Source organism: Castor canadensis, chromosome 13 (assembly GCF_047511655.1).
Source record: "Castor canadensis chromosome 13, mCasCan1.hap1v2, whole genome shotgun sequence".
Lineage (NCBI taxonomy): Eukaryota > Metazoa > Chordata > Mammalia > Rodentia > Castoridae > Castor > Castor canadensis.
Window position 1 is genome coordinate 66,278,271 of NC_133398.1, and position 18,755 is coordinate 66,297,025.

The 18,755-nt window shown below is 32.3% G+C and overlaps 1 protein-coding gene across 2 annotated transcripts in view; it reads right to left on the minus strand.

The window, feature by feature from the left end:
- Positions 1-18,755, minus strand: part of Jak2 (Janus kinase 2) — a 95,371-nt gene that overhangs the window by 25,582 nt on the left and 51,034 nt on the right. The window contains exons 7-12 of one of the 2 annotated variants that reach the window (XM_020173383.2): positions 16,380-16,701; positions 15,502-15,621; positions 6,096-6,253; positions 3,819-3,930; positions 1,594-1,780; positions 830-957 (exon numbers count right to left, since the gene is read on the minus strand). In XM_020173383.2, the coding sequence (XP_020028972.1) occupies positions 830-957; positions 1,594-1,780; positions 3,819-3,930; positions 6,096-6,253; positions 15,502-15,621; positions 16,380-16,701 (1,027 nt within the window). Of the gene's footprint in view, positions 1-829; positions 958-1,593; positions 1,781-3,818; positions 3,931-6,095; positions 6,254-15,501; positions 15,622-16,379; positions 16,702-18,755 lie in introns of those variants that run through there. The other variant, XM_074051935.1, reaches the window with a different exon arrangement.

Sequence of the window (18,755 nt, forward strand, 5' to 3'; positions counted from 1 at the left end):
CTCTGTGGGAGTGCTGGGTTGGCATAAGTTAAGAGTATGTTCTTCCAAAAGATTCTGCATGTGTTTCTCCTAAGCATCATAAGAGAGTATCACTTTTAATCTATTGATCTAGTGTTTCTCAGACCATCCAAGTAATATAAAGAAACCTAAATTCAAAGTTTAGGATTATAAATTCCTAGGGCTGTTTTATTCTCATTTAGAGCTCAAGTAAAATAGATGTTTGATTTCTTCTCCTTTTGCTGGTGGGTGAATGTTTCACATTCCATATGTGAAAGATGTATATTCTTGGCCAACTTTATTTAAAGATGGTCAAACTTTTGAACTTCTGGACTTGCAAAGATTATAGCCCACCCTTTTCTTTTGTACTGCTTTTAATTTTAGTGCCTGTGATAAAGGAGACAAATCTCCACTCCCCACCCACCTCCACACATATAAATCATATGATAGCCAAATCTTCAGTTCTATATACTATTTTCAATTCCTTAAATATAATTCCTTGAATTTCCCTTATTTTCTTGAGGGCTTGAGAGTTAAGATATAGGTCTTCTGTAGAAGAATTTTTTAAACTTTTAAGATTTGTAAAGAAATATTTTTAAATTTCTGAAAAAAGAATATAATTCCATTCTTAAATAATTTTGTTAATTACTAATAAAGGGTTATGTTTTTTCATAACAAATAAAAATGTTTAAATTGAAAGTAAAATTTTATAATACAGGCTATAACAAAACAGTACTAAATATCACATGAACATAATATATGATAGGAAATCAAGAACTCAGATGTTGTTTTAAAAGGAAAAAAAGAAGATAATCAGTATCTAATGGCTTACAAATATCAAGTCTTCATTTCTGATTTTGTGGAACACCATTTGGTTCACATTATTATGTCTTTGTAATGTTGGTGAGGTTGGTACATCAGAAACACCATTGGTTCTAAAGACTAGAAGGTTTGATTTATCTGAAAAGAAAACAATAAAATACATATATATGTGCATGTGTACATATGTGTGGGTATATCTATATATACCATTAAAACTACTTGAAAATATGAATTGCTCCAAAGAGTAAAATGTGTTTTTTTAAGGAAATACTTAATAACTGCTTTTGTTCATCTTTTTCACAGAAAATTATTTTAGGCTTTTATTCACTGAACTCTGATAAACTCTTACCAATAATTTTACACATCCAAAATTATAATCACTTCCTTAACTCAAGGAATTTTAATTTTCAAGGGATTTCCAATCTTACTGTCTTTAAAAATACAGAAGTTAAAATACTAAAACTGTAAGGAAGTGTTTATTTAAAACACATGAAAATTTGTTAGTGAGATAGTCCAAATCCATAAGTATGTGACTGACTTATACCAAGCAACTATTATCTTTAAAATGCAATTTCAGAAAAACAGAACTTCAAGTTACTTATAGACAAATCAAACTATTCGATCCTACTTGATGAAGCTTATACAACAGAATAAAGAGAAAAATTAGTGTTTTTTGGAACTGTCTTTCTCAATTGAAATAAATGTGCTGATAATAACTCCTACCACCCACAGTCTATGACCAGTATTTTAAAAATAACTAGAAAATTATTTTACCTTTTGGTTTGGGGGGACAGCACTTAGTAAACTGGAAGATTATACTGTCTGAGCGAACAGTTTCCATCTGGTAGCAATTCAAAAGATCTTTAAGATTATTGAAGTTCCTCTTAGTCCCACTGAGATTGTACTCTCTATTCTCATTTTTTGTAATCAAACAATGTTTATATTCAATGACATTTTCTCGCTATATAAGTTTAATTATGAAGAGAGGGAGGGAAAAATACAATGGACATCATAGTGATTATTTTGCCAAAAGAGTTATCACAAAAACACCCAACAGAATATTTAGACAATGAACTGTAAATCCTAAAGCAGTGCTGGTACAGTGAGAGAGGCCCCTGGTTCCTCAAAAAGGCATCTAGTCAGTCAGGTGCCAGGGGCTCATACCGGTAGTCCTAGCTATTCAGGAGGCAGAGATCAAGAGGATTGCAGTTTGAGGCCAGCCAAGGACCCCATCTCAAAAATACCCAACATAAAAAAGAGCTGATGGAGTGGCTCAAGTGATAGAGTGTCTGCCTAGGACATTTGAGGCCCTGAGATCAAACCCCAGTACTACAATTTAAAAAAAGGGGAGGGCATCTAGTTACAATTTTATACCCTACAGAACTAGCTCAAGACATATTTTATTAAAAAGCAAGCAATACAGCAAGAATAATTATTTAAAATATTACCATCCTTAATAGCTTTCCATTATTTATAAGATAAAGTCTAAAGCTAGTATAGTATACTAGGCCCCATGAGCTTATTTCTTCCTCCATCTCCATCCTCAGCTCCTGTCACCAATGTCATACAACCTATTTTCCAGTCATATTAAATTAATTTAAAAATTTCAAGCAAATGCCATGCTGTCTTATGCTTTGGTAACTATCCCTGCTATTATTCAATGTACATCATCTCTTGAACAATGAACTTTTATTCATTCCTTTAAATTTAGTTCAAGTAGTACTTTTTCTTTGAGTTACTCTTAAACATTACTCACTTCATTTAATAAGCAAAGGTGAATACCCATTTCATTGCACCACTACTGTATCTGTATGATTATCTTTAATATGGCATTTTAAATAATCTGTAGTTTTAAAGCATTTGTCGTATGTGCTGAACTATTAACTTGCCCACTCATCTTAACATATTTTGAGATGCTTTTCATAAGCATATTCAGCCTACTTATAACCATTTATAAAACATCTACCAATCTCTCCAGGTCAATCTTAAATCTTTCCTACTCCAAAAGATCTTTCTTAGTAAATAAATATAATCCTTTCTATTATTGCCTATGTTTGCTATACCACATAATTACAATGCTTGTTCAGTATTTTAGTATACTTTTCAATTTTTGTTTCCCAAAAGATAAATTCCTTTTGGTCTATATACACATTTTGAACCATAATTCAATACTCAGGATTGTCACATAAGAAGAAGGAATTCTGAAATTGGAATTAATAATTTATACAATGATGAAGTGATGAAGTAACCTACCCTCTATATTTTTATATGTCTACATATATAAATAATCCATTCTCTACACATTAGATGCAAGACAGTTTCTTTTATAAAAGTAATTGAATAATAAAATCTTTACTTGCTGTTTTCAAAGATGCCACTATAAAGAGATTTATGCCATGAAATTTCCTTAAAAATCATAGCATCTTTTACAAAAATAGTGGATAATAAATAATCTTAAGTGAGATCTAAGATGTTCTGCATTAACAGTGAGGTTTCAGTGCAGTTTTACAATAAAGCTATACTGTATGCTATAAGCCATTATTCTTAATATTGGAAAATCACTAGCTTAAAGTGCTATGATGTTTATATTTCTTTGTGATAGCCCTTTCTTGCTCTAATTATTGCTAGTAAACAGAAGATTTGCTTCTGATTCATTTTATTTCACAGGATTTAGTAAAGATTTCTACTTTTGTGAACTAAGAGATTTCAAGAGACTTGATGAAATACTAGTTGATAGACTGGTAACACCCAAACATCAAAAAATAAAACTAATGCCAAATAAAAAGATAGAATGATATTGTATATTTTTTTTCACATAAACCTTAGGAATTATGTTTATTTGGACAGAATCCCTGAGGCAAATTAAGCATTATTATGCCAGTTATTGGATCCAGAGCTTAATTCTGAGTATTAAAAGGAAATAATGTTAGGTAGATAAATATAAAGGTGAATGGTACATGGACAAAACATGCTACCATAAATAAATGTGGCATACTAACCTCAACAGCAAAAGTCAGAAAATACTTATTATAGTCCTTAGGACTACACCGAAGTACATACAGTCCAGTCTGATTACCTGCTTTCTTCAGTTTGCTGATGGCAAAATCCATTCTACAGGTAAAGAAGAAATAAATTGAATGATAGCAAGCACTATGACATTATGACAAAATGTCATAAAATCTAAAAAATCAAATCTAAAACTCCCAAAATGTTTAGAAGACTTGTCTCTTTTATATGTTTACCCACAATCTTTCAAGGAAAAAAATGTATCAAGCTATTTTAAAATAAGTTCAAACCAATTCAAAGGATGATTATATTACTTTAAAAACATATACAAGATATGAACAAAATAACAAAGAAAATTCATTAATTTAAATTTTCTGGGGGCTGGCAGAGTGGCTTAAGTGACAGAGTGCCTGCCTAGCAAGTGGGAGGCCCTGAGTTCACTACCAAAAGAATAAATAAAATAAATAAATTTTTGGCTTTCTAATCACAAATTTAGTGTTTTAAGAATACACTGTCATAAAAGTTCATTTAATTATGCAGATAGCATATCATAAAAATTTCTCATGATTCTTCTATCACAGCAGTTATTAACATAAAAATTACATGCATTATTTTAATATTTATTGTAATACCAAAGTCTAGTAGAAGAGTTATGGTAGCTGAGAAAACCTATGAATCTTAAAATTTGTTCTCTGCTTTTGAAGCTGCACATCTTGAAAGTAAAGATATGATATATATGGAAGTAGAAACTATTTCTATTGCATTTATTACCACATTTCTCATTTATAAAACACTGCTTACATTTAGTAGATACTCAGTAAATATTTTATAAATAAATGAAAGAATATTTAAATGAATAGTGAATGAATGAATGCAAGGAGTTTTTAAAGTACTAAGCATGCAAATTATAGATACAATGTTCAAGTAGTACAACTTTTCATAACAAGCATATTTATTAAGTAAACAGACATTAAGTATACACTGAAGCAAGTCTTAAGTATTATCTAAGATACTCAAATTTTTAAGGGTAGGTTAAATTTAAAAAAATATATGCTCAGGATGGTGGAATGGCTCACATGGTAGAGCACCTGCCCAGCAAGCACAAGACCCTCAGATCAAACCCCAGTATGCTCACAATCCCAGTTTTTCTTCTGCTTGGGGTCTTCAAACATGGTGCCAATCAAAGTACATTCTAGCTGAGAGATAACTAGGACTTGAGCTCAATATTATGCATGATACGTAGCTTTATCCAGTATAAAGTAACGAATCTACAACTGTGTGGGTCAATATGGTCATTATCAACCACATGTAGGTCTTTAAATGTAATGAAATTAAAATTCATTAAATATAAAATTAAATTCTTCAGTTGCACTAGCTACATTTCAATTGCTAAACAGCCACATGTAACTAGCTACTGTGTTAAACAGCAATGTGCAGAAAGTTCTATTGCACAGTACTAGTCTAGATATAAAAAATATACACCTTGTGTTTGAAGCTTCATTAAAGTTGGATTATTCAAAAGTAATGACGCAATTTCAAATGTTTCATTGTACTTTCTTCACGGTATTTCAAAATTAATGAAACATAAGAGATTTTGTTTGTTTATTTTACAGAACTAGAGATTGAACCCAAAGACTCCTAAATAGTAGGTACATATTCCACCACTAAGAATGTGTGCTATTTTACCTTGACACCCACGGTTTGTAGAGGTCTTTTTTTTTCAAAGTAACACCTTAGAGTTAATTCAACATAAACAACTAAATATTAAACTTATACAAAAAGTTGTAAGTATTACAGATTGTGACATAAGTGGCAAATTATATCCTAAATAATTCTAGCTATTATGTAATCTGACTTATATAAACATATTTCTGTTTTAAAGAGCTTCAAATTAGAGTAATTTTTTCAAAACTCCTAAGCCTACATCAATTGTATAAAATCTCCTTTGGCATCCACAGAGGCTTGGTTCTAGAACCAAAATCTGAGGATGCTCAAATCTCTTATATAAAGTGGTATAATTTGCATATAACCTATGTATACCTCCTATATACATTAAATCATCTCTAGATTACTGATAATACCTACTATAATGTAAATGCTATGGGGACAGTTGTTATACTATATTCTTTAGGAAATAACAAGAAAAAAGTCAGTACCCATTGGGTACAGACACAACTTTTAAAAAATATTTTCAATGTGTAGTTGATTGAATTCATCAATTGTAACCTACAGATTAGGAGGACTGACTGTGTAAAGTCTGTATTACTCACGAAATTGGGCCATGACAGTTGCTTTGTATATTTTCAAGCACTGCCGGAGGTGCTACTTCTTTACACAGGTAATGGTGTGCATCTGCAGTTAATCTATAATATCCATCAATTAATGACACAAATGACAAAGCTTCTCTTAATGAACTAAGTTCAATTTCCTAAGCAGAGAAAAGAAAAAGAAATCATATCATTTAAAGTCAACTGAGTTCTAAATGTTGAAAGTTCTCTTCATTATACATTGTTAGATTAATTCTCCTGAATTAATTTTGTTCTTTTATGACTCCCAAATACCCAATTTGAATTACAAATTCTTACATCTGATATTAAAGATCCTCCCAAAAAATGAGTTTATTATGTTTTCCCAGTTTTTGTTCATTCTACATTCAGATTTTTTTTATTTTCCAATATTCCTATTAGACTAATCTCAATTAGATAACTGACAGATATTAGATAGCTATCTGATATCTGTATCAGATAGTTAGATTTGATACAAAAGTTGGAATTAGAAATCATGAGCATTTTCTGGCAGTACTGGGGTTTGAACTCAGTCAGGACCTCACACTTGCTAGGAAGGAGTTTTACCACTTGAGCCACTCTACCAGCCCATGAGCATTTATTTTTACATACCAACTATATATTGCTAAGGATAAAAACTTATGCTACAAACTAAAATGTCAGGATATATAGCTATGCTGAGCTTTTATTATCATACATACATGTGTAAACATGTAATCAGCCTAAAGTGCAGCCTTTTATCTAATGGAGAATCATATACCATCAATAAGTATATTTACATATATAAAGTAGCTAATTTGATTATAAAATTAACAAGAAATGTCCATGTATAACAAAAAGATGTAGGTGTAAGATTAAATGTGCAAAATGATTTTTAGAAAAACTTCAAAACATTCTTGTACAATGCAACTTTTTCTTTCTTTTTTGGCAATACTAGGGTTTGAACTCAGGGCCAAAGCAAGCACTCTACCACTTGAACCACACAGCACTACAATGCAATTCTTTATTTGAATTATAGAGATAAGATTAACTATGTTCTTGACTAGAAAAAAAACAAAATCATAGTTGTAAAAATGCTCCATAAATTAATTTTCCATTGTGTCACAATTACATTGAAAATAGAGCATATACCCAGAAAAAAAGACAAATTATGGGATTAAGAATACAAGGGATCCAACATAAGAGAGATGAGAAGGTAATTCCTAGGATGATAAAAAAAAAAAGGTTGTCAATGGATTAGAGCTGTATATAGTAACAGATACATCCAGAGGGCATCAAGATTAAACAGTAAAACTCAATGATCAAGGAGGGTCTTCCCCAGAAAAGAAACAGAAATGCTTGACCACATGAATACTATACTAATACTGTGTTCAAACCAATGCTATCATTGTATTGAGAAACAAGTTACTATACAGAAAGAATTCTTATAGGAAATGGAAAGAGAACTACAGATACAAAGGAAAAAATGAAGCAATAATTAATTCCTGAAAAAACAAAAGGTTGTATGAGACTGGAAATGTGATCACAGTATATTTTTTGGCTAAGCAATGAACAATATGTACAGGATCACAATGAGAACACAGAAAAGGGACTTGCACCAGAAAGTATAATAAGGAAAACAGTATAGGATTGCTTGAAAAATTAGGTCATAAAAATAGATACTATCAAAGATAGCATAAATAACAAAAGAGACTTGGGAATTACAAATATGTACAACAAGGGATTAATACACCATATTTATCAGTGGAAAACTACATATCAACTAAAAATTTAAAAGAAAACTGGTCAAAGGGCATGAATAGGCAATACACAGAGAAAGAAACATAAACAGCTAGTTTATAAACAAATGTGAAACTGTTCAATCCCAGGTTGTTATTTAAAGAAATACAATGTAATAAAAGGAAAGCTTTTTCCGTCCACTGAGATGGCAGAAAAATTAGAAGTTGAAAATACCCGAAGTTGGCAAAGGGTACAAGGAAACAGGCATATAAATATATTGGAAACACTTTGGGGGAACAATTTTATAGTCTCTATCAAAGTCTGTATTTTTTGACTTAGCAATTTCACTTATTGCTATCTCTCCTAATGATATATTGACATGTATATAGAAAAGCACAAAAATGTCTACAGAAGAATATTACAAATTAAAGCATATGCAAAGCATGAAATGATATACAGTAGCTTCCCTTTAAAATTATATCAATAGTACATAGAAAGATTAGTAAGAAGACTTATTTTTTAAAAAAAGGAAGTTAAAGAACAATACATGAAGTATGACCCTATTTATGAAATTAAAAATACATGAAAAAGGGCATGTGTATTTATATACACATAGCATATATATTGACATATGTAAAAATACACAAGGCATAGAGGAATGCTTACACAGAGAGGTTACTGCAGAGAAAAGTAAGATTAAATGAGTGTTCATCGAAAGCAATAGTAAAATCCACCTATCCTCACACTGAAGAGCAATAGGAAGGAGCATACATGAGTAAATATAAAATAATATTAATTTTAAATGTAAAAGGAAAACAAATGGAATAAAAATATTTGATTAATCAAAGTAAGACAGAAAGAGAGAATAAAAACAAAACAAAATACATAGGATAATCAGAAGTCAAATAGTAAAATGGTAGATTAAACACAATGGTAGATTAAAAATAAAACCATGGGTGTACTAACCTAAATTTGACAGAAACAAAAAATAAAACAAAAACTATGTCAGTAGTTACATTAACCATAAATGGACAATACTCCATTAAAATTAAGGATTTTTAATTCTTCAAGAAATACCATTAAAAATAGGATGTCAAATCATCCACTGGAAGATGGCTTACATTTTATAGATACCCTGCAAAAGAAATCTTACACATATCCAGAAATCTATACCTATTCTACACACTGATAAGAAACAGACAAGTCAATGGCAAGTATACAAAAGACTTGCACAAGACCTCCTAAGTAGACTATCCAAATTAACAATAAGTATATGAAAAATGCTCAACTAGGAACGCTGTGTGGTATAAAAATAGAAAACACTAGAAGTTTCTCAAAAATTATAAATAAAATTAATATGTGATTCAACAATTCTATGTCTGGGTATATACCCAACCAAATGAAAGCAGGGTCTTGAAGAGATATTTGAATACCCATATTCACAGCACTAGGGAAATGACATAAAAACCACAGTGAGCTACCAGTGCACGTCTACCAGAATCACTGTTTTTAATTAGTGTAAATTAATTGTACAAAGGGGTTTCATTATGATATTTCCATACATGCACATACTTTGATCAAATTCATCCCCCCATTTCTCTTTCTTAGCTTCCCTCCTCTCTCCCCCACCTTTTATAAGTTTTTAGTAGATTTCATTATGTGGTTTTCATACATACATATAATGTACTTCAATCATATTCCCCAGCACACTCTCCTGTTCCCTTCACCCCTTCTGCAGATTGACCCCCTCAAACAGTCTGCTTTTTACAATCATGTTGTACTATTATATTGTTGTAGGTCTAAATTTCACAAATGGGTGTAAACTTGCAGTATTTGTCTTTCAGAGTTTGACTTATCTCATTAAACATGATGATCTCCAATTCTACCCATTTTCCTACGAATGGCATAATTTCATTCTTGTTTGTGGCTGAATTATACTCCATTGTGTATTTGTGGGTTTGGGGCACACAGGCTAATTCTACAGCTTGGCTACTGTGAATAATGTTGCAATTTACATGGGTGTGCACGTGTCTCTATTGTACAGTGATTTACATAAGACATATGCTCAGGATTGTGACAGCAGGATCATGTATGTGGTAGTTATAGTTTTAGTTTTTTTAGGAACTTCCATACTAATTTCCATAGTGACCTGCACTAATTTCCATTCTCACTATCAGTATATAAGGTTTGTATTTTCCCTGCATCCTAGTCAACATTTGTTGTCTTCTTGATGACAGCCACTCTGACAGGGGTGAGACGAAATCTTAGTATAGTTTTATTTTTCATCTCCTTTATGGCTAAGGGTGTGAAACATTTCTTCATGTATTTATTGGCCATTTGTACTTCTTCTGAGAATTGTCCAACTCATTTGCCCACTTATTAAAGGAGTATCTTCTTTTGGTATTTAATTTTTCAGCTCTTTCTATATTCTGTACATTAATCCTTTGTCAAATGAATATCTTGCAAAGACGTTTCTATCAGTCTGTAGGTTGTCTCTTCATTCTGGTACTTCTTTTCATTAATATACAGAAGATTTTTATTTGCTACAATCCCATTTTGTGAATTCTTGCTCTCATTTCCTGAGCAACTGGATTCAGAAAGTCACTGCATATGTTTTTATCTTCAAGCATTTTCCCTATATTTTCCTTCAGTACTTTCAGGTCTTACATCAAGATCTTCGATCCATTTTTAATTGATTTTTGTACAGGGTGAGAGATAAGGGTCTAGTTTCAGACTTTTACATTTGGATATCCAGTTTTTCCAACACCATTGTTGAAGAGGTTGTCTGTTGTCTGTTCTCCAAGGTATGTGTTGGGCCCCTTTGTCAAGAATCAAGTGGCTGTAGCTGTGAGGGTTTACTTCCAGGTTTCTATTCTAATCCATTGGTCTACATGTCTGTTTTTGTGCCAGCACCATGCTGTGTTTGTTACTATGGCTTTGTGATATAATTTGAAGTCAGGTATTGTGATACTTCCAGCATTGCCCCTTTTGCTCAGGGTTGATTTGGCTATTCAAGCTCTTTTATGCTTACATATGAATTTTTAGGATTGACTTTCTTGTTTCTGTGAAGAATGACATTGGGTTTTGATGCAGATTGCACTGAATCTGTATACTGCTTTCAGTAGTATAGCCATTTTCACATTATTATTTTGCTTGTCCATGAAAATGGGAGGTCTTTCCATCTTTTACTGTCTTCTTCAATTTCTTTCTTCAAGATTTTGTAGTTTTCACTGTGCAAGTTTTTTTTTAACTTTAGATTTATTTCTAGGTATTTTTATGAGCCTTTTGTGAATGGGATTGTTTTCTTTATTCTTTCCTAGTCTGTTTGTTGTTGGTATATAGAAAAGCTACTGATCTTTGTATATTGATTTTATATCCTGCTACTTTGCCAAAAGTGTTTATCAAATCTAAGAGGTTTCTGGTGGAGTCTTTAGGGTCTTTTAAGTATAGGTTCATATCATCTACAAATAGGGATGATTTAACTTCTTGCTTTCCACTTTATTTCCCTTTGTTTCTTTCTTTTGCCCAATTGTTCTAAGAACTCAAGCACTATATTCAGTGTGGAGAGTGTGTATACCCATGTCTTGTTCCTAAACTTTGAGGAAATGGCTCAAAGTTTTTCCCTGTTTAGTATGCTGTTGGCTATAGGCTTGTTGTGTATAGCCTTTATTACATTGAGGTACTTTCCTTCTATTCCTAGTTTCTTCAGAGCTTTTACCACGAAGGGATGTTAGATTTTATCAAAAGCTTTCTCTGCATCTACTGAGCTGATCATGTGACTTTTTTGTCCTTTGTTTGGTTTATGTGCTGTATTATGTTTATCGATTTGCATATGTTGAACCAACCTTGTAGCTGCGAAATAAAACCAACTTGATCATGATGTAAACCCTTCTAATGTACTGTAGAATTCAGTTTGCATTTTATTGAGAATTTTTACATCTATGTTCATTAGCTTTTTAGACTGACAAAATTAAGCCTTTATGAGGATATGAGGCAACTATAATTTTCATTAATTATTAAAAAAGGGTGAATTGATATAATAACTTTGAAAAATTGTCAGTAATATTAAAGCTATCAATATAACTGAATAATCCTACTCCTAAAAATAGCCCAAATGTCCATCCACAGAAGAGTGAATTTCAAAATTGGTATATATTCAAACAATGTGATACCACCAACAATAAAAAAGGAATGGACACATGTAACAGCATAAATGAATCTTCAGATGTTATGCTAAGTATAAGAATCCAGATTTTTAAAGGCAAAATAGTTTCTGCCTGGTAGCAAGGGGGGGTGGAGGGGAGGGAGGGGGGAAGGGAGAGGGTGGGGAAAAGGGGGGAGAAATGACTCAAACATTGTATGCACATATGAATAAAAAAAAGCAAGTTAAGAATCATAAAAGGAGTACAGTTACCATTGTCCATAGGACTAGGCAGGGATAACAAGACATTTCAGCAGAGGACAGGTGATGGAAGGGACAATTGGAGGGAAGAATGATAGGGATGAGAGGTTTCTATTTTTGCCATTTTGAGTTGTGTTAATTTTTTACATAATTAACTAGAAGAATAAAAAGCACCATAAAATTAAACATAAATGAAAAAAAAAGAATCCAGGTTTTTAAAACTACATACGGTATCATTCTATTTCTATGAGGTTCATAAATAGACAATTAATGGCAGGAGAAATCAGAACGATGGGTACCTTAAATTGGAGGTGAGGGTGGGAATAAGCAGGAAGAGGCATGCAAAAACCTTCTGAGTATTCTATTTCTTGAGCCACATGTGGCTACAAAGGTACGTGTGTGTGTGTGTGTGTGTGTATGTAGAAATCCTTTGAGCTACATACTTTACATCAGTGCACTTTATTGTGTTTGCAACATCTCAAAAAAGAGTGAAACAAACAAAAAAAAGAGATAGGCAACAAAAGCAAAACACAACAAAGTAAAAAAGCAACCTATGGAATGAAATAAAGTACTTGCAAATCAAATGTCTGAGAAGGGGGTTAATGTCCAAAACATATAAAGAACTCCTACAACTCAATAACAAAAAATAAAAAACCAGGTTTTTAAATTGGTAATCTTTTTTAAAGATACACAAGCAGCCAATGAGCCCATGAAAAGATTCCCAACATCACTAATCATTAGGGAAATGCAAATCAAAATCCCAATGGGATACCATTTCATACCCATCAGTATGGACGTTATTCAGATAAGGAAAAATTTGAATGTTTTTATACTGTACACTGCTGGTGGGAATGTATTATGGTGTGGCTATGATACAAAATACTATGGTGGTTCTGCAAAAAAAATCACCATATGATCCAACAATTGTACTTCTAGGTATATATCCAAAGAAAATGAAAGCAGGGTCTTGAAGAGATATTTGTACACCCATATTCACAGCAATATTAGAAATAATAGTCAAAAGGAGTAGAAGCAACCCAAATGCTTATGTATGGATAAATGTGGTATGTGGGTGTGTGTATATGTAAGTATGCATACATACATATATGCATACATTGGGATATATGTATACATTAGAAAGGAAATTCTGATACATGTTATAATATGGGTGAACCTTAAATACATTGTGCTAAGTGAAATAAGCCAGTCACAAAAATATAACATTGTATTAATCCACTTATATAAGCATCTACTAGATTAATCAAATTCATAAAGATAGAATGGTAGTTACAAGGACTAGAACTTAGGTGTTCAGATCATGAATTTGGTTTTAAATAGTCATATCACTTAACTAACACTATGACCTTAGAAAGTTACTTAATTTCTCTGTATTACAAACTTCAAATTAAACCAGAAAGCCCAAACAAGCCCCATCAAGAAACTGTTTGTATTATTAAAGGATGCTACCAATAGCATCAATGAATTCTTCCAGAAATATTTATCATAGATCTATATGGGGGATGATAATGATTAATCATCCTTTCATCCATCCATGAAATATTTATTAAGCCCTACCTAAACTAGGTCCTGGAGGACTGTTCAAGGTACAGAACACATAACACATGTTAATGATTCTTACATACAAGAAGTTTACAGTATACTAGCTAGTAGATGTACACTATTTATTATATTTTTACCTAAGAATAGGAAAGTGTGCTAAGTTGCAAGCCATTTATAATTTTTGTAATAATTCAAAATGGTAAGCCATACAGATATTTAAGATAAATGAAAAAAAATAACATTAATATAACATTTGAGCCAGAAGGTCAAAAAGCATCCAAATTAAAAAGAAACAGATAAAAATAAATTTAACAGGAGAGATTCTGTTAAAGATGGCAACTAGCGGGAGGAAGCAGAAAGCGTGATTCCTAAAGTAAACTCTTGGAAAGACGCTGGAGATACACCTGGCAGGAAAAACCACCAAGAACAGGCAAAACTCTGACACCTCCACATCCCCAGCCTGCGCATAGCATCCCCACACCATGTTGAACAGAGAAGCCAGGAGGGCTCCAGTGCCACCAGACACCATCTCCTAACCTGCTTGGGAGGACGCATACCACCAGATAAATGGATGGAACTGGAGAACATCATCCTGAGCGAGGTTAGCCAAAAATCGTATGTTCTCCCTCATATGCGGACTTTAGGTTAAGGGCAAACACAACAAGGGGATTGGACTTTGAGCACATAATGAGGTGAGAGCACACAAGGAAGGTATGAGGATAAGCAAGAAACCCAAAAAAAAAAACAAGATAGCATTTGATGTCCTCAAAGCAAAGGAACTAATGCAGAAACTTTAAAGCGACAGAGGCCAATAAGAGAAGGGGACCAGGAAATAGAGAAAAGGTTAGTTTGAGAAGAATTAATTTAAAAGGAAACACATATGTACAGGAAAGCAATGCCAGTAAACTCCCTGTATAGCTATCCTTATCTCAACTAGCAAAAACCCTTGTTCTTTCCTATTATTGCTTATACTCTCTCTTCAACAAAATTAGAGATAAGGGCAAAATAGTTTCTGCCTGGTAGCGAGGGGGTAGGAGGGGAGGGGGAAGGAGGGTAAGGGAGGGGGTGGAGGGGAGAAGTGACCCAAACATTGTATACATATATGAATAAAAGAAATAAAAATAAATAAATAAAATAAATTTAACAGAATAATAGAAAAGAATTTATTTCTTCCTTTTCAATTAAATGAGATTTCTGAAGCTATTTTAAAAAACAAAATAAAACAGGACTAATCCTTTAGAGTCAATCATGTCTTACAGTTTGAATAAGGCTCATTTGGGAATAGTTTATACTGTATCATACAGATCCCAAATAATATTGTTTTATTTTTCTGTTCTAATTAGGCAGTATGATTGGCATTATGCACATTCCTATTGATTAGAAAAGATATTTTAGTTAGGAATAAACGTAACATCAAAGAACTAGCATGTCCTAGAATCAAAGGAAAGGTGTAGGAGTAACTGATGCTTTGTTAATCATAAAAATGAGTGAAAAATATAGCAAGGTACAAAAAACTCTGTGGGAAGATAATAGTAGTAACACAAAAGACTAAATGTAATAATTTTCTTAACTGAAATTTAGGTTTAGAGTTATACTAATAACCATAATTGAGATTTCTGTAAGAAAGTAACTTTAGTTAGAAGATTCTAAAACACTTATTTTTGACAAATGTAAAATGTAACTACTATTTAGCCATAAAAACAAGCTTACCAAAATTTTTCCATCCTGTTTATGAATAGTTACAATTCTACTTTCATTTGAACATTCCTGGTTTGCTTGTTTAATACTGACATCAATAATATCAGGAAAATCACAGTACAACTGTAAATCCTGTAATTAAAAGAGCATTTAAAATTACAAAGTTATGAAGCCATTTTTAAATAAAACTTAAAAAGGAAACAACAGTTATCCAAAATTCTTTAAGATAATAAAGGTATTGATAAAAAACAGGCATTAAATGTGATTGCTTCTCCCTAAAATCTAACCCTAATACTATACTTAACTTGCTTTAACGTAAAAATGAGAGTATTAAATGATGCCAGGAATCTAAATTATGTTATAATACTCTTCAAAACAATTAACTTTAATAAGAACTGCGAGAAAATTGGAGAATTAACTACCAAAGATGATAGAAAAAAATAAAAATAAAATAATCCCACTAAATCTCTGAAAGAATCCAAGAACAATAGATATGACAAATTTAAAACTTGCAATGCAAACCTAAAAACTAAATTAATTATTTAACAGGTATACATTATCATAAATCAATCTTTTCCATTTAATTAGTTTTATGATTGTGCTTCCTTATCATCAATACTTAAAGAAAAGGGGAATCAAAACTGATCTAAAATCACTTATCGAATTCATCCCTTTTCTGAAAGTATAAAATGTTACTGTTTTGTCATAAAATTTTAAATTAAAAACAACAAGAAAAGAACTATAGCTGTGGACTTGATGATTTCACACTATACTTTCACTTCTATCTGTAGAAGAAAATTGGAAGATCATGTTTCAAATGACTAAAATTACTTTATTTTTATCATTCTACTTAGCATAACAAAGAATGAGAACATATCATTAAGGATTACCTGTTCTGTCAGTGTCTCACTTTCTTTATGTTTCCCTCTTGACCACTGAATTCCACCGTTTCCAGTTATTATAATGGTTGCAAAAATCTCCTCACCTGAAGGACCTCTTCCAGATTCTTTTACTTCAAATTGTTCTGTGTAGAAGGCAGACTGAAGAGTTTCCAGATTTATAAGATATTTAAGTTTCAAGTTTCTGGCAGTGGCTTTGCATTGACTGAACTGCTGAATAAATCTGCGAAATCTGTACCTTATTCGCTTCCTTGTCAAAATATGATAGTCTTGGATCTTTGCTCGAACACATTTTGGTAAGAATGTCTTGTAGCTAGGAGTAATGAGCACACACAGAAAAAACAAAACAAAAGTTGGAAGATAAATCTTAAACAAAATTGAAAGGTCCCTACCTTTTTCCATGATAGTCAACGCTACAACACAGTAGTCAAGTGAAGTAAAAGTTGACATAACCACAATCTACAGAGTTGATATATACACACTCCCTGAATTACCAAAAAGTTTACAATAGGAAATGTGAATTTTCTTTCCCTAGAGAAATGAATTCTCCATCTAGTTAATAATGGAGTCTCTAAAAATTCATTTTCTTGATCATCATTCATTTATAAGATATTTTTGTCATTTATTGATCTACGCTGCAAATACTTCCTATAGTCTACTTCAAAATTTATGTATATTCTGAAATTGATGGATTTTGTTGGATGCTATTGTTCATTATGCAGACATACTTTTGTACATATTGTTTTGTCATGTCAACTTCAATAACTCCCAATATTTCCTTAGGATCAAAATAATTCCTTTTACAAATGTTCTGACTCTTCTGTACTTTCAGTTCTATGAACAATAACCTAAAGAAGAGAAATAATCTATTTCTCTGCTTCTGATGAACATTTTATTTCAGAAGTAGAACTACAAAATTTCCATGCCTTCACATTTGATAATATTTATTCCTATCACCCTATCCCCTATCTGATTAGCTCTTACTCATCCTACAAATCTCAGCTCAAGCGTCATCAAATCCAGGAAATCTGTGTGTACCTCATTCAATGAGTGAGTTAGATGTTCTTCTCTTTGTTTTCACAGTATTATGTGAACTGCTCCATATTGTCACCTATTTTAACATTCTGGAGCTGGCTCAGGCTGAGTGATTATTATTATAAAGATATTTTTCAGCTTATGGCTGAAATAATTTAAGAAATATAATATTTAAATAAGTTATATTAAATATACAGGTAACAAACAACTCCTAACTTGGGTTTGAACTCAGGGCTTTGTGATTGGTAGGCAGGTGCTCTATCACTTGAGGCATACTTTCAGCTCTTTTTGCTCTGGTTGTTTTGGAGATAGTGTCTCCCTTTTTGCCCAGGCAGGCCTGGATCACAATCCTCCTATTTTAGTCTTTACCCCCATAGCTTGGATGACAGGTATATACCACCATGCCCAGCTTTTTTCCATTGAGATGGGGTCTTGCTAAGTTTTTGCCCAGGCTGGCCTCAAACCACACTACTCCCAATTTCAGCCTCTCAAGTAGCTAGGATCACAGGTATGAGCCACTGGCACACAGCTGAAATTCATAACTTCTTAATTACTCTAATTTTTTATTTTTGTTATGTATTTTACTACTACTTATGTCTTTGAGATTATTTACATCTACCATATGTAAATGGGGAAAAAGGTCTGCCATTGCTCCCAATTCTAAATTGGAATATCAGGTCAATACCTTAAAAATTGGCCATGATAGAATATTTATACCATCCATATCAACAGAAGTTGCAAACAAATCAAAAACATCAGTCTTCCTATTTTTGTTTTTTGGGCAAATGATTGTTACCAGCATACCACTGCTTACTTGCACCCTTCTTCACCACTGTACATAAGGCCCCTGCATGGACTCTCAGAGTTCTGCATTCAAGTAAGGCAGAAGCATAGCTAAAGAAAGCCATTTTACAGAGAAACTGGGTTGCATTATAAATGCATAATCATCAGTTTCAAAAGGCTGTATTCCTGCCATCACTTTTACGACATTTCTCTGTTCAGCTAATTTTCCCAAGTTCCATAGCCATTTCAAAGCTTCTCCATTTTCCTCAAAGCTCCTTCTTACTTCTGTCACAAACTTCAGCAAACATTCTTACATTTTTTCTGAACAAATGCCTTCACCTTCCCCTTGCAGGCTCCCTTAATATTCTGCTAGCACATCTATAGACATCTGCACTTATTTTCTCTCCTCACTTATAAACCTGCTAATTAAGCCATTTCTTTGACATGTATCTACCTATATGCTCTCCCTTTCTCTAATACATATACAAACCATCTCAAGACTTTGCTCTGCATACTCTTTTCTACCCATGCATTTTAAGAATACTGAAG